Below are 24,778 nucleotides of genomic sequence, written 5' to 3' on the forward strand. Positions count from 1 at the left end.
CAACACTGACACACACAGCTCTTCTGGCCCCAGGCCGTTTACTGTCTCTTAAGTGGTGTACACACTAGTAGAAAATCTGCCGAAAATTCCCAATCCGAGGTAAAATCGTACGATTTTGGGCTAGTGTGTACACAACTTTCAGCATCCGATGCCGACATTTTCAACGAGGGACAAACACCAGAATGTTTATCGTCCGTCCCCACACGACTAATTTCCGTTTAATGTGTATGCAGTACATCCGCGAAAAATCTGATACGAAGGACCGCACATGATCTGAAGTTGCTGACGACCCGGAAGTCAAGGAACGAATGTGCAAAAAAATAAAATCGGACGAGAAATTTTGTGAACATTATGCACTGTCAACTAAGAACGGTTATGACCGCTGAGCATGAGAGAGAAAAATTGGAGGATATTTCGTCCGATTTTCGTCAAGTGTGTACGAGCCTTTACAGACACACAGGCTTTGGCTGCCTCATGCAGCCTCTCTGACTACTGGAGACCACCAGTCTCCCTTGGGTGGAGCAGTCTCTAACTGGGAATCCTGAGGTTTTCCTAAACCTTCATTATAAGGGCTGCGTGCACCTGAGCACACACCCTGCTGGTCCTCCACAAAACATAGACACAGGGTTGGAGATTCTGTCCCACTTAAGACACTGTGGACTCTCCCAACTACAGAGCCCCATCCAGTTATACCAAAAGCTGGAGAAAGCTACAAAAGCAGTTTTCTCCACTCCACAGCTACACTCTGTAGTCCTGCACGGAGCCAATGTGCACACCCTGTGTCCTTTAAATTGCGATTTTTACCGTGACAGAGTCTCATCCGGTCACTATATATATATATATATATATATATATATATATATATAGATATATATATATACGTATATATATGCACTGCTAAAAAAAATAAAAGGAACCTTTTTAATCCGTGTACAGCATCAAATCAAATAAACTCCTGGGATATTTATCTGGTCCGTTAAGTAACGGAGGGGGTTTGTAATCAGTTTCAGCTGCTTTGGTGTTAAAGAAGTTAACAGGTGCACTAGATGGGCAACACTGAGACCACCCACAGGATCAAAAAAACTAAAGGAACACTTTGAAAACACATCAGATCTTAATGGGGAAAAATATCATGCTTGATATCTATACTAGTATGGACTGGGTAATGTGTTAGGAACGAAAGGATGCCACATTGTTTAATGAAAATGAAAATTAGCAACCTACAGAAGGCTGAATTTAAAGACACTCCAAAAATTAAAGTGAAAAAATAATGCAGCAGGCTAGCCTATTTTGCTGAAATTTCATTGCAGCAACTCAAAATGGTACGGAGTAGTTTGTATAGCCCCCACCTGCTAGTATGCATGCCTGACAACATCGGGCCATACTCCTTTTGAGACAACTGATGGTGTACTGGGGTATTTCCTCCCAGATCTGGACCTGGGCATTACTGAGCTCCTTAACAGACTAAGGTGCCACCTGGTGGCATCAGATGGACCAAAACATAATGTCCCAGAGGTGTTCTATTGGGTTTAGGTCAAGTGAGCTTGAGGGCCATTTAATGGTATTAATTGCTTCATCCTCCAGGAACTGGTTGCATACTCTCGCCACATGAGGCAGGGCATTGCCATGCACCAGGAGGAACCCATGACCCACTGCACCAGTGTAGGGTCTGAAAATGGGTCCAAGGATTTCATCCCAATACCTAATAGCAGTCAGGGTGCCATTGTCTAGCCTGTAGAGGTCTGTGCGTCCCTCCATGGATATGCCTCCCTGGACCATCACTGACTCACCACCAAACTGGTCATGCTGAACAATGATACGGACAGCCTATTGTTCTCCACGGCTTCTCCAAGCCCTTTCACGTTTTTCATGTGCTCAAGGTGAACCTGCTCTCATCTGTGAAAAGCACAGGGCGCCAGTGGCGGACCTGCCAATTCTGGTGTTCAATAGCAAATGCCATTTGAGCTCCACGGTACTGGGCAGCAAGCACAGGGCCTATTAGAGGATGTTGGGCCCTCAGGCCACCCTCATGAAGTCTGTTTCTGATTGTTTGGTCAGAGACATTCACACCAGTGGCCTGCTGGATGTCATTTTGTAGGGCTCTGGCAGTGCTCATCCTGTTCCTCCTTGCACAAAGGAGCAGATACCGGTCCTGCTCATGGGTTAAGGACCTTCTACGGCCCTGTCCATCTCTCCTAGGGTAACTGCCTGTCTCCTGCAATATCCTCCATGCTCTTGAGACTGTGGTGGGAGACCCAGTAAATCTTCTGGCAATGGCACGTATTGATGTGCCATCCTGGAGTTGGAATGCCTGTGCAACCTCTATAGTGTCCAGGTATTGCCTTGTGCCAGCAGTAGTGACACTGACCCTAGCCAAATGCAAAACTATTAAAAAACAGTCAGAAAAGATGAGTAGGGGAAGAAAAATCAGTGGACTCCACCTGTAAAACCATTCTGTTTTGGAGGTTGTCTCATTGTTGTCCATCTAGTGCCCCTGTTGTTAATTTCATTATTACCAAAGCAGCTGAAACTGATTACCAACCCCCTCTGCTACTTAACTGACCAGATCAATATCCCAGGAGTTTAATTGACTTGATGCTATACTTTGATTGAAAAGTGTTCCTTTTTTTTTGAGCAGTGTAGATTGGATATGAATGCTGGATGGGAGGAGGGCCTTTATGTTTGCTGTGATAGAAAGGGCTCTTTCACACGGGCGATCCGATCAGATCCGCCTGTCAGTTTTTTTAGGCGGATCTGATCGGATCCCCCATGCAGCTCTATGGGTCAGCGGGTGTCAGCGGAGACACCTCCGCTGACACCCGCTGCCATCCGCATCCGATCCTGTGCTTGAAATCTGGACGGATGGAAACCCTATTTTTCCATCCGTTCAGTAATCGGAGCGGAGCAGATCTGATGAGAGCGGACAAGCGGTCCGCTCTCATCCGATCCCCCATAGAGGGCAGCGGGTGCTGAGACACCTCCCTCTCCGCTCTGCAAGCGGAGACGGAGCTGTCGCCCGCCCGGCTCAGCGGGGATCGCGGATCGATCCCCGCTGAGCAACACGGATCCGCCTACGGAGCGGACCGTGTGAAAGAGCCCAAAAGGTCTAAGTATTTTGAATGGGACCCTGAAGGCTTCTGATCATTGTAATATTTGAAAGTACTCTGTGGACTTTGTCATCTGTCCAATAAATGCTATCTCTTTGGAGAACCAAGTTGCTGCGGAGATTAATTTGGATTGCAAGAGTTTGCATTGTATACACTCCTGTTTCCATAGTAACACTAATAATTACAATAATAATAGTCATCATCATCTATATATTTACAAAAATGTCATCTATACATGGTAAAGAAAAATTGACTGAATCTCTGCATGGTAGAGAAATACTGATTGCGTCTCTGCACGGTAGAAAAATACTGATTGGGGAATATTTACTAAAACTGGTGCACACAGAATCTGGTGCAGCTTTGCATGGTAACCAATTAGCTTCTAACTTAAGCTTGTTCAAAAAGCCCCCGTTCAAATCGAATGCCAAATCGGAGCCTTTTGCCGAAAACGGCACCGTCTGAATCGGTGCAACGCCAACTTTGTGGCGCTGCACCAATTCCCAAAAGTAGTTTCTGCGCTACTTTTGGCGACTTCTGGGGCAATTTTAATGGACATCTGTGTAGGAACCCCCACAGATGTCTGTCAGATTGCTCCCAAGCTGAACTCGCATGATTTCAAACCCACCCTCAGTGTGAATGAGGGCTAAAACCTGGAAGGTGATTGGTTACTATGCACAGCTGCACCAGATACTGGGTGCACCAGTTTTAGTAAATGATCCGCTGTGTCTCAATGCCCTCGTTCACATTGAGAACAGGTTTGAAATCACATGAGTTCAGCTGTACTTGCACGATTTCAAGCCCGCACAGACATCTGTATGGGTTCCTGCACAGATGTCTTTTGAAATCACCCCCCCCCCCCCCCCCCAAGTCGCTAAAAAATTGTGCAGAAACGACTTTTGGGAATTGGTGTGGCGCCGCAAAGCCAGTGTCCAGACCTTTTCGGTGCCAATTTGGATGGTGTCGTTGCGAGGCAGTAGGCTCAGATTTGGCATGCAATTTGACATGTCAAATCGCTTGTCAAATGGGCCTGATGTGAACAGGGGATAGATGGTAGAGTAAAACTGATTGCATCTCTACAGTATCAAAGTGGCCTGTTTTTTAGCATCTGGTGTGAGAGATTGTATTGAACCCTAAAATTTTGCTTTCTAACATCGTATTTGTTTTTTTTGGACTTTAAAGCTAGGTTACCACCATTGCCTGGCAGTAATGCACAGTAAAATCATGGTGCATTGTGGGACCATTTATTTTGAATGGCACCCCGATTCATATCCACAATTCAGTACAGACATGTTCTTTCCCAGCCCCATGGCACAAAGCACCATTCGCTTTTCCAGAGGGAGTCACATGCTGGCCAATACATGGAAGAGTTGGGCATTTCCCTTTGCACCTGGCGAATAAACACAGTGGCCCAGAAGGAAGGTGGCGGGGGGGGCATCAATTAAATGACTATTTTCCTTTGTCCTCCTGTACAACGACATTGGTCACTTTTCCCTTGTTCCACAATCCCCAATTGTTATGCAAAAATCATCTGTCATGTTTAATTAGCAAAATATTAAAATATGAAATATTGATTCCTTCTTATGGAAGTTCCTTGTACAGTTATGAAATAGCCCTATATGCCTTCCTGATACTATGTATGTGGCCTCCTCTCTCCCATCCGTCCAGCTCCTGTCTGTCATTTGTGCCCGGTGTCAGAACAGCTACAGGCCGGGGTTCACTCTTCTTGGTTTAGTAACAGGAAATCCTCTGTCCACTCCATGGTGGGAATAGGAAGGTGTTTACTGATGGGAAGGGATTCTGTGTACGTGTTCTCGTGTTGGATCATGTTTGCACTTGGTTGCAAGACACATTCATAAACACTCATCACTCCATCTATTAAACATCCCTGAGTAAGACATAAATATTGGACTGTGCCAAGATACAAAGGTCATTAGACAATTTGTACAAGTGATCCACCATTTCCCATTACAGCGGTGCAGTCTATATGCTCTTCACATATATATATTAGCATACAATATTTGATTGTACTTCTGACGAGCAGGGCCCTCCTAATTCTCTTGTATTATAATTGTACTGTCTCCCTTTTTATTGTAAAGCACTGTGCAAACTGCTGGTGCTATATACCTTAAATCCTGTATATTAACCACTTCTGGATCGGAAGGCTTTCCCCCTTAATGACCAGGCTATTTTTTCGCGATTCGGCACTGCATTACTTTAACTGACAATTGCACGGTCATGCTACGCTGTACCAAAAAAAAATTGATGTCCTTTTTTCCCACAAATAGAGCTTTCTTTTGGTGGTATGAAATCCGTGTACGTGTACGATTTTTATTTTTTGTGCCACAATTCTGAAAAAAAAAAAAAAACAATAAAAAAAATTTAAAAATCAAATTTTTATTTATCATTTTAGGCCAATTTGTATTCTGCCACATATTTTTAGTAAAAAAAATCCCAATAAGTGTATATTGATTGGTTTGCGCAAAAGTTATCGCGTCTCCAAAACAGGGGAAAGATTTATGTCATTTTTATTTATTTATTTTTTATTAGTAATGGCGGCGATCAGCGATTTTTAGCGGGACTGCGACATTGCAGCGGACAGTTCCTGTACAGCAGAACTGGAGCATGAGAGGAAGAAGCAGTATAAAGAGCCCATCAGCTCATGTACTGACAAGAAGCATGCTGATTGGATAAAAATGCAAAAGTGAGCTCATCACTGTACCGCTTTTCCTTTCACTGTCCAGTAACAGGCTGGGGGTGGATCAAGCACAGCATGGGATTAAAAAGGAAGTGGGTCGAATAATACTGGTTATTAGACTGAGGATATCTAGAATCAGAAAAATGTACTGCAGAGGAAAACTCTGGATTACCCCTTAAAGCTGAGCTCCACCCAAAAGGGGAAGCTTCACCTTGTTTGCACCATCCCCCACTGCCACATTTGGCTCTTTTTGGGGGGGAGCAAATACCTGTCAAAACCAGGTACCCACATTTCCAATTCTGGGTAAGATTGCTGCACAACGATTGCGGTGATCTACAAAATTTCCAGCCCCCTCCTCTTTCCCCCCCTGTTGCCTTCTGGGAGACACATAGGTCCCAAAATACAGTAGGACCATTCAGAAAGTGCATGCGCAGGAGGAAACAGGCTGTAAAGTTTCCCTTAGTGAAGCTGCTGGTGCCTGCACCTACAGCCGATGGAGGAATCCACTAGGGATGCCACACGGCGGGATACCTGGACAGGTAAGGGTCCCTACATTAAAAGTCAGCAATTACAGTATTTGTAGCTGCTGACTTTGAATTTTTTTTATTTTTGACAGGCTGCAACTCCACTTTAGAGTAGAAGTAAAGGCTCTGTGTATATACTGTACCTATTTTTTATCTAGTCTGGTCCAATCACACTATCCTGCAGTTGTGGCTCCCCTGTTTAATGAGCGCTCAACCACAGCTGTGAATTACCAGTGCTGTGACGTCACCTTCCGGCTCCTATTGCCCGAGCCTCTGGATCATGTTACCGTATTGTACAGGATTTTAAAAAGCTGTATACATACAGATCTATAGTAGCATAGGTAGGAGGGGGTGGGATGCAGCATATTTTAGCAATATATTGTAATTAGCTTTGTCTTCCACTTTAATGGCACCTCCTGATGGCCCTTTAGGTGGGCTTTACTGCCTTGGAGGCTGCGCAGCTTCTTATTATGTGACTGCTGTGATTGGCTCTCACAGTTGTCACATGATCAGGAGCCCGTTCTACTGGCTACTAAACAGAAGCTGTGACCGAGGACCGTCAGTTACAGCTCCATCAGTGTGCTGGGAATGTGCAGTGAGCATGCTCTCAGCACACATGCTCAGTCTGCTGTGGCTGCATATGATAAAGCACACCTTTCTTGCTGTCATATACACTGAACAGCCATAAATATTTGACCACTGATAGGTTAAGTAAATAACATTAATTATCTCATTCCAATGGCATCTGAAAGTTGAAGGGTATATTAGGTAGCAAATAAACATGTTGTCCCTGAAGCTGATCTGATAAACCTTAAAACAATGGCCATCGCAGTTTTTTGTGTATTGGGCTGTGCAGATAGTCCGGTTAGGCTGCCCGTGTTGACCCATGTCTACAGCCAAAAGCGCCTACAAAGCATCATAACTGGACCACAGAGCAATGAAAGAAGGTGGCCTGGTCTGATGAATCACATTTTCTTTTACATTATGTGGATGGTTGGGTTTGTGTGCATCCCTTAGCTGGGGAAGAGATGGCACCACGATGCAGTATGGTATGAAGGCAAGCCAGCAGGGGCAGTGTGATGCTTTAGGCAATGTTCTGCTGGGAAGCCTTGGGTCCTGTCATTTTTGCGGATGTTACATGACACGTACTATTTATCTAAACATTAAACATTAAAAAAAGAGATGGCTCCTGCTCCCATCTACAACTGGCCTTCACAGCAAGGAGCACATGGAAGGGCAAACGCATGAAAGACAAAACCAGAGAAAATTACCAGCTCAACTCACCAACCAGTCTGCTTACCAACCAAATTAACCGAATCACTTATCTGAACATTGTTGCTGATCAAGTACAGCCCTTCATGGAAATGGTGTTCCCTGATGGCATTGGCCTCTTTCAGTAGTGTAATGAGCCCTGCTACTCTGCAAAAATGGTTCAAGAATGCATTGAGGAGCGTAACGAGTCCAGGGTGTTGACTTGGCTTCTAAATTATCCAGATCTCAGGCTATCGAGCGTCTGTGGGATGTTCTGGTAAAACAAGTCTGATCCATAGAGACCCCATCTCACAACAGGACTTAAAGATTCTGCATACCTTCAGTCGTCCAGTGGCACCCATGCCTAGACAGGTCAGGACTGTTTTGGCAGCAAAAGTGGTACCTACTTATTATTAGGTGGATGGTCAAAAAGTAATAACTGACCGTTGTATATATATATTACACAGTCGGAATGAGGTAAAGCCTCATTTTGCAGCAAAAGCTGGTTGTGTTATCATATCTTTAAAGTGGTTGTAAACCCTTACAGTGAAATTACTAGCCACAGGTGATGCACACAGATGCAAACCCTCCCAACACAAGTTGTACCTGTTTTTCTGCACCTTCTCTACTTCCATTTAAAGTCCAGAATTTACACAGCTTCCAGAGGCAGGGCGTGAGGTGAGATGATATCCTATACTGCACAGCTCAGAGAGGAGAGCTGAGTGTAATCTGAGAACTCAGTGGAGGGAATGGGCAAACCCCCTTCTAAACATTCTCATAAGAACAGAGAAAAACAAAAAAAGGAGAGAGGAAGGGGGGGGGGGACACTTTAAAGGTGTGACGCCTCTGCAAATGATCCACAGACAAACAAAAAAAAAAAAACATGCGTTCGATCTCCACCTCGGTGTGGACTAGAGGTGACAGACTTTCCACTGGAGATTGAACTTACTACCTCCTGCCCTGGATCCTGGGATATGCTGTCTCCCTCTGGGCTGTCTATCTGTCATAAATTCGTGTGATACTTTTGCCGATGCTTTACTCTGACCTGAGTCTGTAAATTTGACCGAGGGCCCCCTATGATGGTTTGGGCTATGTGGGGCGTGCAAGCCATGTCTGGATTTTTAGTATGTTAGTGCTACCATTTTTGACCTTTTCAATGCTTGATATATTCATCTTGATCACCCAACTACTGATGACGCTTCAATGCGCAACATGCTGAGTAGGAGGCAATTTTTATCAAGATACCAGCGTTATTATCTTGTCTGTGTTGACTTATTTGCAACTGTATAGCCTTTTGTATTCTAGCACTAACTTTTCTTGTTCTTGATATAGCCTCTCCTGGGTGTGAATATAGTATAGCAATTTATTGCCATGCATGGTTCTTTTTAGCGTTGTTTCTAATTTTTGTGCACTAATAAAGATATGGGTTTTATGTGTGGATCATTTGCTGAGGGGGTCACACCTTTAAAGTCCTGTCGCCCCCCCCCCCCCGTTTTTTTTTCCTTTTTTCTGTTACTATTATAGGGGGATGTGGTGAGATGGGTGCTCCTTTATATCCCTAAGTTTTTGACAATCTCATGGGAAACATGCACAGCTGAGGCTGTCAATCATCTATTGTGTGCTGGTGCTCCCCATTCTTCTTCATCCCTTGGAGTCTGCACAGCCTGTCAGAAGTGACCCATGCATATAGCAGAGGACAAGATAGTAGACACAAATGACACTGCATGTGTGAGGCATTATACACTATAGAAGGATATGCTTTGTACCTTTTTTATGTCAGAGGTTTACAACCACTTTTTTATCTTCTTTTTAACTGGAGTTCTGCTTTAAGCTGTCATCTTTTGACTCATGCTGAAATATGACAGTTTGCTGAAAACAACTGTAGCACTAGCCCCATATGAGCTGCTGATTGATGATGATTGAATGTAATAAAAGCATAGTCACTGCACAATTCCTGATAGCAGCAGCACAAATGATGATGACTCTGTTTCTTTACTAATAGTGCAGAGGCTCTCAGTCACACAAGCAACAATCCATCCACTCTGGCTTCAAAAAACAGTCTAGGGGTTGCCTTTTTGTGGTTCATTGCTTGCAGAACTTGGGATGAGGAAGAGGTGAGGGTGGTTTGGGGTACTCAAGGCACACTGAAAAGTAACTGGAGAAAAGTTTGCAACCTATCTTTTTTTGTCAGCCAAAAAAACTATTGCCCAGGCCTGGAGAAAGCCTATGGTCCCCTTTCAGGGCGTTCGAGACCATATGATTGCCTTAATGCTTAATGAACAGATGTCTAGCATTCTCAAGGACTCCCACGCTAAATTTTTAGAGATTTGGGAACTTTGGCTTCAATATGCTTTACCTTCGCTTCCTCTGGCTAGTATTGGATGCCTGTAACCGATCTACCTGATGATCCCGAGTCCATATCCACATTGCCCCTTTCTTTCTTTCTTTCTTTCTTTCTTTCTTTCTTTCTTTCTTTCTTTCTTTCTTTCTTTCTTTCTTTCTTTCTTTCTTTCTTTCTTTCTTTCTTTCTTTCTTTCTTTCTTTCTTTCTTTCTTTCTTTCTTTCTTTCTGTCTCCGCTATTGGCCTCCTCTTACCACCCCCACCCCCTCTCTTCTCGCCTTCTTTTGCTTCTTGGTTACTCTACATTTTGGGTGCATAATCCCTTCTGCACCTTCATCAGGAAATTGGCCTGTCCAGCCTTGTCATTGTTATCCGTGCAGATCTTTCTGGACCTTGTCTTTTAGCTACTTATGTTCCTTGAACCTGGTCATCGTTACTGTTGTCCTTTCAGCTTGACATTGTAAGAAACGTTACTCTGATTTCTGTTGCTATCCCAAGCCCCTGCGTGGGCAGATTGGATGCTATGTTATTCTCTCCAAAATTAAATGAAATTGTACCAGAAAAGCAACTGGAGGACATTCATGATTAGGATAGGCTTCTCTGAACAGTCTTTCTGCCAAGGGTTAATAGTAAATGACCAGAACTAAGACCCTGTAAGAGCTGTCTCAAAAAGAGCTACTGCACAGAGTCACTTGGATCTTGAGCTCAGGTCTATTCTCACAATGTTTCTCTAGGACAGCTGAACCTCCCTGTTTTCTTCAGATATCTCTAGGTCACATGACAACTGTGAGAGAGTGGTTAATACAGTGCTACAGGGTAGCTACATACTTTCCAACTTCCACTAGGCATTCTTCGTTGAGTCCTCTGGACCGAATCCTTAGGTAGGACTGCTAGCTAGCTCAAAAGTTGATTAAGAATAGGTCCCCCAGCTCTGCCACTGCTGGGACTTCGGTGAATAACAGCAACTCCAGCAAGCTGCCCAAAAGGGACAATACCCCCTGAAGCTAAGAACTTCTCCTTCAGTACAAGAACACCAGACCCCAGACTATTTATGTTCCTCCCCAGCCACCTACTGGGTACACCTCTCCAGGGATTGGAGAATAATAAATATTAAAGCTGCCCATTTGACTCCCCCAGCCCTCTATATTCTAGAAGCCTCTAGAAGGCATGGGGGAGCAATAAAACCTGCAGCCTGCAAGATCCGAAGCATGCCAAAGAAATCAACAGCTGCTCTAATGATTACAGAGAAGCTAAAAAGAACTAAATTAACCTAACATTCTACCTAGGGGGCTGCTACACAACATAGATGCTGTTATATGTTATAAATTAATTTTATAGGAAATTGCAGGCACCAGTAGTGCAATGAAGTGACATTGGATCTGGTCCTACTTGCAAAAGAGGATGACCATAACAAACATAGCTCAGCTATGTAAAAAAATAAGAACTATCCAACTCTTTGTCTTCAGAATGCTAGAATGAACCCATATTAAGGCTTACCACACTGCATTAAACAACATTTGGCAATAATTAAATAAAAGCAGGAAAGAGAGGAAGTACGTTTATTTTTCTGAGCAATTCTGTATAACAATCGATTTTATGGAACTGTGAAAAAGCATTTCCGTAAATTTAATGTGTTGTAATTGTTTATTTTTTATTGGATCTGAAATGTGGGAAACACTAGTGTAATTTTAATTAGTACATATTTTCATTTGTTATTGTTTACATGAGTCATTTTTAATTGACTCACATTTTCACGTTTCATGGGGTGGATCATGTACGGTACATTCTTCCAAATTCTCCTTTTGACTATTAGTAGCATGGAAGGTCATTTGTTTATTATTCCTGTAAACAGCTGCTGAGATTACAGGATAAGCCATGTAGATATTTTATTTCCTTTGATCAGTCAGAGCAGAATTATAGACTTCCACAGAGAGAGAAAGGAAGAGTAAAGCTATTGGATTGGTGCACTACTAAACAGTAAGCACAAGCTTCCTGCTGATTGGGGAGTTCTACTTCTGACTTAGCGGGGGGGGGGGGGCGGGTTACCTCTGCAGAGAGACCACTGCATCCACGCAAAGAGCAAGGGTCCTTCTTTACAAAATGCTGGCAGGGCTGTGGCTGCTTTCTAAATAAAACCATCTGGAAGATTTTGCACACCTTTTTGTTTTGAATGTATTTGGCTCATTTATACTTTAAAGATCAACTTCAGATTAACTCTGCTTTTAGATGAAGCTTTGAGCCTTGACATTTCTTTGATTCGTTGGCTTTCATAATGACATGCGCATTTACTTTCAACTGGCTCTTTGAACATCTGAAATGTATACATGAGTTTTTAACTTGCTCCATCTTTGGGTTACCTGCATGGTTGCAGGTTGGCCTCAGATTTTCACATGTACATGATTCTGTTCTATTCATTTTATTGTGTTTCCAATACTATGCGCCAGGGCTCTGGCTATTGTTATGATTGCTCTGTTACTTCTTGATATATACTTTTCAATAAAAATTATTTAAAGTTAAAGCCTAGCTTCAGGCAGAAAAAAAAAAGATCTCTTCTAGTGGAACTGTGCCTGCTCTGCAAGGCAGGCACAGTTCCACTAGAAGAGATCTTTTTATAGCTCATTTTCATATTTTATAGCTCATTTTGTCTAGAAAAGAGGAGAAGCAGATTTACTTACCTGATCCTCCACTCCCTTGGCAAGCAGTGCTCCCCCAAGATCCAGTGGTGGACTATCCCTGATCGTCTTCAATTTCAGGGCAGAGATATGGACCCTGCTCTGGTCTTGATAACATCAGGACCCTAGGCCGCTAGATCAGGGGGGTTCAAAAGCTGCAATGACCAGTGTAGATACAGGGAGGAACAGAAGATTGGGTAAGTATATCATCTTTTATTGTTCCCCCTGACATAAACAAGCTATTAACACTTGTAGTGGGGGCACAGCCCCACTGCATAGGGATCGTTTTGTATTTGGGAGAGGAACTTTAAACTATAACTATAGGCAAATTTTTGATCTATTTATTTTTTTCAATTTTTGTCAGAGTTGAGAGGGATTAGAACACCTATTAGATTTTTATTGCTGTCTGTGCCCTCGTTAGGGAGATTTTCTCTATTTGTCCTGTTTACCGTTATCATTGAAAGCGAATGTAAAGAAAATTCCAAATTTTGGGTTGTTCCCAGGAAAGTAATAGAGGGGAAATCTTTCAATGGGGTCACTAGTTCTGTGGACATGGGGGACCCCAAGGGATTCCTTTAATTTGCAGGGATTTCCTCTCACTTCCTGTTTGGTTATGGGACAGGAAGTGAAAGTGTCCCCCAATGGGACACAGATGGCAAAAAAACTGACGTGGGTTACAACCTTTCCTTACAACGGCACTAACCCTTCTTGGATTTACACTTTCTCTATGGTAGGGCCCACCCAGTGCAGCCGTCACAGTTAGAATATGGAGGTACTAAAATATGCTGGCAACAGAAAGGACAGTGCTATCTGGGGGGATGATGACCACTATTACCTTGTAAATGATGAAAGTCTCAATACAGTATATTGCACACAATTACGTTAAAACCCGTAGTCAATAAAAGCCAATACAGTACAAGGCCGGTGGGTCCAGATGTGAGAGGGTTGATGGCCACTTAAACAGGTGTAGCAAGGTTGAGCAAAAACCGCCCTGGTGTGCAGGCTTGAAGCCGCTCGCACAGAACCACGGACATACGGGAGCCAAGTCAGGTCCCTCTGGTGCTCCCATGTGACATCACCGCAGCGGAAGGCGGAAGTGGTGGACCGGAATGAGATTCCAGCCTGGAACACAGAGGGGAGAAGGGTTGCCTTCTCCAGAAGAATTTCTTAATGATAATATTAATAACAAAACATAAATAAAAATATAAAAAAATTATAATAATAAATCGGAAGATAAACATGAAACTAAAATAGAAAAAAAAACAGTTGCCATAAGCAGGATAAGGAAATCACATTGACAAGTTGTCGAGACTATACCAAAAAGAAAAAAAAAATTTGTTGTAATTTACTGGAAATGCAATATGGCTACCTGGAGCTGTTCTGTACACAGAATGTGTATTGACCACACCCCAGAAACATAATTTCCTGCTTGTGTGATTGGCTCACCAATTTTCCCAGAAGTCTGCCTAAAATACAAGTCAGATTTCTGGCATACCCTGCAACAAAAATGTCATTTTTGGTGAGATACTCCCAATAGGAACACGTCTAAAGGGATGCAGGCCCAGCAGATTTACTCATTAGAGCCCCGCAGCTGCCACAGCTGATAGATAATTATGAAACCACTCCTATTTGACCCACTCAGCACAGAAGCACAGAGGAACAAACAATGATTTCTTCTGAATAACAAAAGGTAGGAATCTGCAACAAAGTTTGTTAAACTCCTTGCAATGTACAGAGATCACCCAGAGGGGAATGTTTCTTTCTCAACAAAAGTGGAGTTACGCTTTATTTGAACAAGCTGAAGTTAGAAGCTAAATAACAGCTGCATCAGATTTTGCACTTTCCAGTTTTAGTAAATCAACCTTAATATGTAATTGTAACATTTTTTTCCTGCTGTTATAATCCATCCCCAACTACATGGACATACTTTGAAATGATGTGAATATTGCCAAAATCATTGCATTGTACAGTGACTTCTTCTTTATTGTAGTGAAACGGTGTGGGAAAACATGGCACGTATGTGCGTCAAGACAAGAAGACTTGATGTAGCTAAAGTGTGCCTTGGAAAGATGGGCCATGCCAGAGGTGCAAAGGCATTGCGAGAGGCAGAGCAAGAGCCGGAGATCGAGGCCAGAGTGGCCATGTTGGCTGTACAGCTGGGCATGCTGGTAGATATATGTTTTCATATTGGAAGATTGGAAGCTTTTATTATTTTTAATACATTTCTTTGGCATGTACAGTAGTGATTAGAGATTAGAGCAGATCTCGGACTTAAAGAGGAACTACAGTCTGCTCACATAATTTGTGAAATAAAAAACATCTTTGCTGTTCTGAACCTTCCCTCCAACCACTTTGCATATTATTTTAAATATACTGTGATTCTGTACTTGCCAAATATGCTGCAGAAAACTCCCTCCACTAGGTCTGGCTGCAGCCATTTTAACTGTGGGCAGCCAGCTGAACCTGCTGTCTGATCACTTCCTGGATTTACACACACACACACACACACACACACACACACACACACACATATATATATATGTATATATATATATATATATATATATATATATATATATATATATATACACACAGACACACATATATACAGTCAGACAGACACACTCACATCACTACTTGCCTGCACATTTCTCCTCTCTGGATGAATACACATGGATCTCTGCAGTCTCCTGTTATCTCCCCCCTCATCCAGCCTCCTCCAGCTCTGCAGCTCTACTTGGCTCTCCTTTAACTCATCCCTCCTTCCTTGCTGAAAAACTCTCACGAGAGTGAGAGAGAGAGAGCGATATGCATGATGCCATTAGCCTAGGCTAATGACCAGACAAAAAAGAGGAAGTGGGCTGTATAAGGTTTTACTAGCCAAGGTTAAAACAACAAGGACAGAAGATTTAATAGATGCAAAGATGAAAAAAATAACTGAAGGTCTGCTTTAATTGAGGCATTTCCTCTTGGAGATCATACATAGACAAAAATGTACAGCACTCTCTACATACTGTAAGGCCCTTTTCACGCGGGCGCCTCCTTGAAGCGGAATCCGCTTATTCAGGGGGGGATCTCTCTTCTGATCCCCGCTGAGCACACACAGTACTACTTTCCTCTATGGGGCAATCGAATGGAAATGGACCGCTTGTCCGTTTTTATCCCATGTCGTTTGATGCAATCCATCAGATGAATGAGGAAGAGGACCACCATCCATCTGTTTTTGGCGGACAGGATCAGTTTGGATGGTGGTGGGTGTCAGCTGACATGTCCGCTGACATCCGCCGCTCCATAGAAGAGACTTGAGGCTCCAAACAGGTGCACCTGAAAAACTGATAGGTGGACCCAATCGAATCACCCGTGTGAAAGGGGCCTTCAAGGCCAATTTTATTCCAAACTGGTGATAAAAGTAATAAGGATCCTTTCATGTTTCAGGCCAGCAAGCTCTTAACAGACCAATTTATATGTAGGGAAGTGTGTAAATAAGTGTAAATAAGGAGTGTACTGTAAGTGTCCATTCACACTAACGCGATTTGTCAGGCGACTTGTTATGGGTAAAGTTCTGCTTTAAAGAAGAACTTCGCCCTAAAAGGGAAGTTCCACTTTAACACCCCCTTACTTTTAGCATTTATGTGTCTGATCAAGAAGAAATGTATATGTTTTTCTGAAAAGATGGGTTTAATTGGTGTATTGACTTGCAGAAAGTACTCTCAAGCAAATGCAGCAGCAAGTCCTAGAGGTATGAAATAGATGTTAAAACCAGGTTGTAGCTGGGATTATATCTGAAAAATAAAAAGATTGAAGGCAGTGGAGCAGAACTTGATGAATGGTAGCAGAGATGTATTAGAGCTGCAGGATTCATAATGGACTGGAGGGTTGCTGATCTGTTTGTTTAGCTTTTATTGCTTAGTATAGCAGGTTTTCCTAATGTCTGTTTTAAGAATAAGTGCAATAAGGTTCCTCCATGCTACTCCCCCTTGCCCTTTTCATCATTGTTATTTATGTGATTCTTGACTGCTCTATTCCACGCATTGCTTGGCATGAGCCAGAGAAAAATAGGACCAACTCCAGTGTCTGATGGATGCTGACAGTAAACCATAGGGGAAAGAAGTGCAGTAGAGATATTAACTAATCCACGGATTAGGGAAAGCTGTAATATATGTAATATAATTGTAATTATGTGAACAAGGGTTAGCGGTATAGGGCACTTATACGTTAAGACCCAAATTAATGCACAATGCCATCTGTACACATGTTGAGTCATGTGATGTATGTCCTCTTGCTATGCAGGAAGATGCAGAACAGCTGTATAAAACTTGTAAGCGTTATGATCTTCTGAATAAACTGTACCAGGCGTGGGGACAGTGGCAAAAAGCCATCGAGATTGCAGAGAACAATGACCGAGTACACCTGCGCACCACCTACTACCAGTACGCCAAGCACATGGAAGCCATGGGGGACCGCAATGATTCCCTCAACTAGTAAGTGTTCCAATTGATATTGTTATATTTTGTCATTAAAGCCAAGCTCTAGGCAAACAGCTAAATGCATATGAAATACGTATATGTGAGCCAGTTAACCTGCCAAAGAATTTACATTTTTACTCAGTTCTGCTGCACAGCACAGCATTGTTTGGCAGAGCAGGAGACCTGATTTTTCTCAGCTGCAGTTTAGCACAGTTACAGGTCTCTTCCCCACCCTCAGCCTATGACTGGGGTAACACAAGGAGCGGTGGCACAATGATGAGCTCACCTCTCTATTACTGTGCTCTCTTTCCGTATCAGCATGCTTCTTGTATTGCAACACAACTGAATGGCTGCTTGTGCTGCTTCTCCCTCCCCAGTCTGAGCTCTTCTGTATAGCAGAGTGCTCTCTACAGATTCTGCTATGTTTGAAAATGCTTGTGTCTGTCTGTACCAAGTGTAGGGCTGGGAATTGTTCTCCACTCTAACCTTAGATACAGAAAATGTTTACAAATGCTTGTTTTTCTCTAATCCAAAAAGAAGAAGAATCAGTAACATATCATAGCAAGTCAATACAAATTCATGCCTATTTTTTTTTTTATAGCTATGAAAAGTCAGATACACACCGCTTTGAGGTTCCCAGAATGCTTTTGGAAGATCCTCAGGCCTTGGAGAGCTACATCAATAAGAAGAAAGACAAGTAAGATCAGCAGCCACATTACAATTTACTGAGTTGATTTGCTGAAGTGGGTTCATTGATGGTACTAATGGCTTCAGTGTCTGTTCCACCATTGTGTACAGATGTAACATGAGCTGGTCCCCTTCCCCTAGCTCCATCTATGTGTCTTCTGCAGAAGAGGATATCAGAACCCTGGTGCCCAACCTGCAGCCCATGTAGCCCTTTGGTACTTTATGTGCAGCCCCTGGGGCCCCTGCAGACACTAATCTGTGTTTTCTTATTGCCACCTTATAAACCGCTCAGTGTCTGCTACCCCGCTCTGCCAGTCCCTCCATTGGCTGCCACTCAACCAACGAATTAAGTTCCAGATACTAACAACAAATTACAAAGCCATTCACAACTTGACCCCAGCTACATCACTAGTTTAGTCTCAAAATACCAAATCATTCTCTTCATTCCTCCCAAGACCTCCTGCTCTCTAGCTCCATTGTCATCTCATCCCATGCTCACCTCCAGCACTTTTCTCAAGCCTCTCCCATCCTCTGGAATGCTCTACCCCAATCTGTCCAACTATCTTCTACTTTGTCCACTTTCAGACGATCCCTGAAAACTCATCTCTTCAGAGAAGCCTATCTGGCCCCCACCTAACAACTGTGCATTTAATTTCTCCATCAGCACTTCCCCCACAGTTATTACCTCCTTGTATCTCTTGATCCTCCCTCCTAGAGCGTAAGCTCTAAGGAGCAGGACTCAGATTCCTACTGTATTAAAGTGTATTGTAGTTGTACTGTCTACCCTCAAGTCTATGACTGTCTCCTAAAGTATCTCCCTAGTCTCTAACACCTGCTATAGCATGTTCACAGTTTCTATTGGTCTCCTGTAGCATGTCCACAGTCTCTGACCATCTCTTGTATCATGTCCACAGTCTCTGACCATCTCTTGTATCATGTCCACAGTCTTTGACCAGCTCTTGTATTATGTCCATAGTCTCTGACCATCTCTTGTTTCATGTCCACAGTCTCTGACCATCTCTTGTATCATGTCCACAGTCTTTGACCAGCTCTTGTATTATGTCCACAGTCTCTGACCATCTCTTGTATCATGGCCACAGTCTTTGACCATCTCTTGTATTATGTCCATAGTCTCTGACCATCTCTTGTTTCATGTCCACAGTCTCTGACCATCTCTTGTATCATGGCCACAGTCTTTGACCAGCTCTTGTATTATGTCCACAGTCTCTGACCATCTCTTGTTTCATGTCCACAGTCTCTGACCCTCTCTTGTATCAAGTCCACAGTCTCTGACCATCTGTTGTATAATGTCCACGGTCATTGACCAGCTCTTGTATTATGTCCACAGTCTCTGACCATCTCTTGTATGATGTATATTGTCTACAGTCCCTGTCTATCTCTTGTATTTTGCCCACAGTCTTTCACTATATCCTGTCGTGTGTCTGCTGTCTCTAGCAATGAAAATTCACTGAATTTTATGTGCAGCCCTTTGGTGATATTGGGGTGGCTGCACTTCAGTCCCCCCATATCAAAAAAAATATTTAATAACAGGAGACTAAAATCATTGGTTTGCAGCAGCCATTAATGATGTGCGCTGACTGAAAACTGTTACTGGACACAAATTATTTTTGCACAGCGTTATTGAGTAAATCCAGAAAATTCCAAGCTGTCATACTTGCCCAGCTGCTTCCCACATTACTGGATGTGTATAAGTGGTCAAAATTGTATAAAAATAAGGCAGGTGATTGATGTTATGCCTGACCCACTAACTCTTTTTCTCTGTTTGGCATTGTGCAGAAGTCTTTGGAAGTGGTGGGCTCAATACTTGGAAAGCCAGTCTGACCTGGACAGTGCCCTCAAGTACTATGACATGGCTCAGGACTACCTGTCTCTGGTGCGAGTGCACTGCTTCCTGAGGAACATTCAGAAGGTAACAAACCAGGGTGCACTGTACTGGAGTCTCCTCCATCAGATCATCCCCTGCAGCCATTACCTTTTGTACCACCTCCCCATTCCTTTAGATTGTAAGCTTCCGTGAGCAGGGCCCTCCTATTCCTTTTGTATTGAACTGTATTGTAAATTGTGCTGTCCCCCTTTTTATTGTAAAGCGCTACGTAATCTGTTGGTGCTATATAAATCCTGTATAACAATGTACAGCAAGACCACTATTAATCTTATTTAAAGTGTATATAATATTAAAAACAAATGTACATTATAGTGCAGCTTGGCATTGCTTAGATCTGTTGGCTGCATTCGTTTTCACTTTTCAGAATTTTCAGCTGTTAATCTTGTAAAGATTAGCCGGCCATAGATGGATCGAATGTTGGCTGGTTCAGCAGGGACCATGGGCAGGCTGGTTGGACTTTAGTTGATCCATTGATCGACTTGGGAACAACCAGCCTGTCGAATTGTTATGCATGGGATTACTGCTGGCGGCTATAGTGTGTTGATGGGATAATTGAGCGATTTTCTTTTCTGCAACCCATAGTTGCAGGAAAGAAAATCATATCATCTATGTCATCTTGCCTTACTGTCCCTGGCTTTCTACATTTACTTGTCCACTCTGTCTATGGGACAGCCATTGTAGCCACCCAGGCTGGACTTCAAATATATTAGCCTTTGTTTATCTCCATTACATTGTGTACATGTTGTATGTGAGGATGGAATTAGTAATTTCCATAACACAGATAAGGATGTTTGCATTATATTTTCAGCTCACTGAAAGTTACAGGGTCACTGCATTTCTGGCAAAATTAACAGGTATTTACTCTATATGCATAAATTACATTGCATATACAAATATGCATTGTATAAAATATTTTTAGCCTAAAAAAAATGAATTCGGCCATCACATCCAAAGACAGGTAAGCTGCAATCTACTTTCTTTTTGTTTTTGGGTTTATTTATGCTTTACTAAGGGCACAGTACAATAGCCCTCAGCAACCATTCAGTGTTCATCTTTCATCGGTATGACTACAGGATGCTTGTTAATGAGGACGTTTGATTGGCTGCTCCTGATTACTGCACTTTCCTCTGTGAACTGCCCAAATTAATACGTCCATGTGCAGTTTATATAAAGCTGAACTACCGAAGTGCTGAGACTGCATTTTTTTTATGCAGCCACTGCTAACTACCACCCTAAGGCTCTCTTCAGTAATTTAGGGCTACAGCTAATATCACAAGTAGTAGGCTTATTGAAAAACAGCAGATAACTGAAGGAAAAGAGGGACAAGAAAATGTGAAAAGAAAATGCTACTGTGTAATGTAATGAGAACACAACGTTTGAAATGAAAGCAGCAGGAACTGGGAGACAAGTCCGGATCAAGGGAAAGATGAATGCAGCAATGTACATAGACATCCTTGATGAAAACCTGCTCCAGAGCACTCTGGACCTCAGACTGGGGCGAAGGTTTATCTTCCAACAGGACAAGGACACTAAGCACACAGCCATGATAACAATGGAATGGCTACCGGACAACTCTGTGAATGTCCTTGAGTGGCCCAGCCAGAGCCCAGACTTGAACCCGATTGAACATCTCTGGAGAGATTTTAAAAGGGCTATGCACCGACGCTCCCCATCCAACTTGATGGAGCTTGGGAGGTCCTGCAAAGAAGAATGGGAGAAAAATAGGTGTGCCAAGCTTGTAGCATTATACTCAAAAAGACTTGAGGCTGTAATTGGTGCTAACGGTGCTTCAACAAAGTATTGAGCAAAGGCTGTGAATACTTACAGTGAGGGAAAAAAGTATTTGACCCCCTGCTGATTATGTACTTTTGCCCACTGACAACGAAATGATCAGTCTATAATTTTAATGGTAGGTTTATTTTAACAGTGAGAGACCTCTTTGCAAAACATGACTTCGTACTTGGTGGCAAAACCCTTGATGGCAATCACAGAGGTCAGACGTTTCTTGTAGTTGGTCACCAGGTTTGCACTCATCTCAGGAGGGATTTTGTCCCACTCCTCTTTGCAGATCCTCTTCAAGTCATTAAGGTTTTGGGACTGACTTTGGTAACTCGAGCCTTCAGCTCCCTCCACATATTTTCTATGGGATTAAGGTCTGGAGACTGGCTAGGCCACCTTAAAGTGATTGTAAAGTCTCTTTTTTTTATTTTTTATGACAAACATGTTATACTTACCTGCTTTGTGCAGTTCCTTTTGCTTGGAGTGGCCCTGAGCCTCCTCTTCTCGGGTCCCTCTTCTGTGCTCCTGGCCTCTCCCTCCTGTTGAGTGCCCCCACAACAAGTGGCTTGCTATGGGGACACCCCAGCCGAGTCACAGCTCCCTGTGTCCATTCAGACACAGAGCCGTGACCCGGACCCGCCCCCTCTATCTCCTGATTGGCTGACTAACTTTAATTGACAGCATCTGGAACCAATTCCGCCAAGCTGCTGTCTCAGCCAATGGAGTGGGAAGTCCCAGGCAGCTGAGAAACTCTTGCAACATCGTTGGATAAAGATGGGCTCAGGTAAATATTAGGGGGGCTGAGGAGGGCTGCTGCACACAGAAGGGTTTTTTTTTTTTTTTTGGTCTTAATGCATAGAATGCATTAAGATATAAAAACCTTCTGCCTTTACAATCCCTTTAATGTGCTTCTTCTTGAGCCACTCCTTTGTTGCCTTGGCAGTGTGTTTTAGGTCATGGGGTCGTAGGCAGCATTCCTCTTCCTCCAAGCACCGCGAGTTGAGTTAACGCCAAAGAGCTCGGTTTTGGTCTCATCTGCCCGCAACACTTTCACCCACTTCTCCTCTGAATCATTCAGATGTTTATTAGCAAACTTCAGACAGGCCTGTTCATGTGCTTTCTTGAGCAGGGGGACCTTGCAGGCGCTGTTGGATTTCAGTCCTTCACGGCGTAGTGTTACCAATTGTTTTGATTGGTGACTATGGTCCCAGCTGCCTTGAGATCATTGACAAGAGTCTCCCCTGTAGTTCTGGGCTGATTCCTCACTGTTCTCATGATCATTTAAACTCCACGAGGTGAGACATTGCATGGAGCCCCAGACCGAGGGAGATTGACAGTAATTTTGCTTTTCTTCCATTTGCGAATAATCGCACCAACTGTTGTCACCCTCTCCCCAAGCTGCTTGGAGATGGTCTTGTAGCCCATTCCAGCCTTGTGTAGGTCTACAATCTTGTTCCTGACATTCTTTAACAGCTCTTTGGTTGTGGTCATGGTGGAGAGATTGGAAACTGATTGATTGCTTCTGTGGACAGGTGTCATTTATACAGGTAACAAGCTGAGATTAGGAGCACTCCCTTTAAGAGAGTGCTCTAAATCTCAGTTCCTTACCTGTATAGAAGACACCTAGGAGGCAGAAATCTTGCTGATTGATAGGGGACCAAATACTTATTTCACTCATTGAAATGCAAATCAATTTATGACTGTTTGGAAATTAGTTTTTTCTGGATATTTTTGTTGTTTTTCTGTCTCTCACTGTTAGAATAAACCTACTATTACAATTATAGACTGATCATTTGTTTGTCAGTGGGCAAACGTACAAATTAAGCAGGGGATAAAATACTTTTTTCCTTCACTGTATGAACATGTGATTGTTTTTGTTTTTTATTTTTAATAAATTTGCAAAGATTTTAAACAATCTTCTTATGGGGTATTTTTGTTGAATTTTGAGGAAAAGAATGAATTGAATCCATTTTGGAATAAGGCTGTAACATAACAAAACTTGTAAAAATTGAATCGCTGTGATTACTTCCCAAAAGCACTGTAAATTATACTTGGTGACCTCGCCCCTAGTAGCCCAGGGACAGTTGTAAAATGTTCACTATATATACACCCCGGTATAAATGGCTTTAATGTATCTGTCTTTTCTAGAGTCTTGTTTTCTTTCACAGCTTTTTGTCAAGCAATAAACCTTCCACTGCATCCATAGTTGGCATTTCATTGTGAGTAGTGTAGCTCATTTTTGGAGAGATGTGCTAATAATCTTTTTCTCCAGGCGGCAGAGATCGCCAATGAGACCGGTAACTTGGCAGCTTCCTACCACCTGGCACGTCAGTATGAAAGCCAAGGGGATCTGAAACAAGCCGTGCACTTTTACACCAGGGCGCAAGCTTACAACAACGCTATCCGACTCTGCAAGGTAGACTTGTACAAAGGCTGCATTACCTAAACAGATAATTTACCGAAGATGATCGTGATGTAGGTTTTCTCTTCACTACAGGAGAACAATCTTGATGATCAACTCATGAACCTCGCTCTGCTGAGCACTCCAGAGGATATGATGGATGCTGCATGTTATTACGAGGAACAGGGGGAGCAGATGGATAGAGCTGTTATGCTTTATCACAAGGTACATTATAGATCAGGAGTAGAGTTTAAAAACATGCACCATGTTTTAAATTGTGGGGATCAGGTGAACAGCCAGAGATATTCAATTTTCTGCCCCCTGTCGGCTAAAAATGAGTCACAGGAGTGCAGAATGAACTACACTGATCCATAGGAGAAGTATAGACAAAATAGCTTTGGCTATATTTCTCCTTTAACCTTGTGTTTACATGACAAAGATTCTTGTATCTGATATTTTCAGTAAATATTAATATGATACCATATTGTTTCTTGTCTTTTTTTGGTCTCAGTCGGGTCACCTCTCTAAGGCACTGGAGTTGGCATTTGCCACTGAGCAGTTTGGCGCTCTTCAGTTAATAGCGGAGGACCTGGATGAGAAGTCAGACCCAGCTTTACTTGCCCGTTGCTCAGACTTTTTCATACAGCACAACCAGTTTGAAAAGGCTGTGGAGTTACTTTTAGCAGCTAAAAAGGTAAATCAACTTGTATTTGTTAAATTAGATCTAACTTCGACTAGATGACATTTTAATTTGCTAAGGCATAAATCTATCTCAAACAGTTGTCATGTTTTTTTAAACAAAATATTTTTTGTCTTCTGCATTTAATCATATTTTGCATCTCTCTTCTGATCTTCTCCAGCTTCTTTCAGCCACTCCCTGTCTACTTTAATGCAGTCCAGAGATTCATTGATCTGGACCGGTTTCCTTATAGTGACAATGGCATACCAT

At 42.8% G+C, this 24,778-nt stretch overlaps 1 protein-coding gene across 1 annotated transcript in view; it reads left to right on the forward strand.

Annotated features, from left to right (window-relative positions):
- Positions 1–24,778, forward strand: part of IFT140 (intraflagellar transport 140) — a 194,950-nt gene that overhangs the window by 161,650 nt on the left and 8,522 nt on the right. Inside the window, exons 19-25 of the mRNA XM_082260271.1 lie at positions 14,581–14,758; positions 16,881–17,071; positions 17,658–17,753; positions 19,541–19,673; positions 23,701–23,844; positions 23,926–24,054; positions 24,341–24,523. Of these exons, the coding sequence (XP_082116397.1) occupies positions 14,581–14,758; positions 16,881–17,071; positions 17,658–17,753; positions 19,541–19,673; positions 23,701–23,844; positions 23,926–24,054; positions 24,341–24,523 (1,054 nt within the window). The remainder of the gene's footprint in view (positions 1–14,580; positions 14,759–16,880; positions 17,072–17,657; positions 17,754–19,540; positions 19,674–23,700; positions 23,845–23,925; positions 24,055–24,340; positions 24,524–24,778) is intronic.

This window comes from Pelophylax lessonae (genome assembly GCF_965119305.1).
Source record: "Pelophylax lessonae genome assembly, chromosome: 6".
Lineage (NCBI taxonomy): Eukaryota > Metazoa > Chordata > Amphibia > Anura > Ranidae > Pelophylax > Pelophylax lessonae.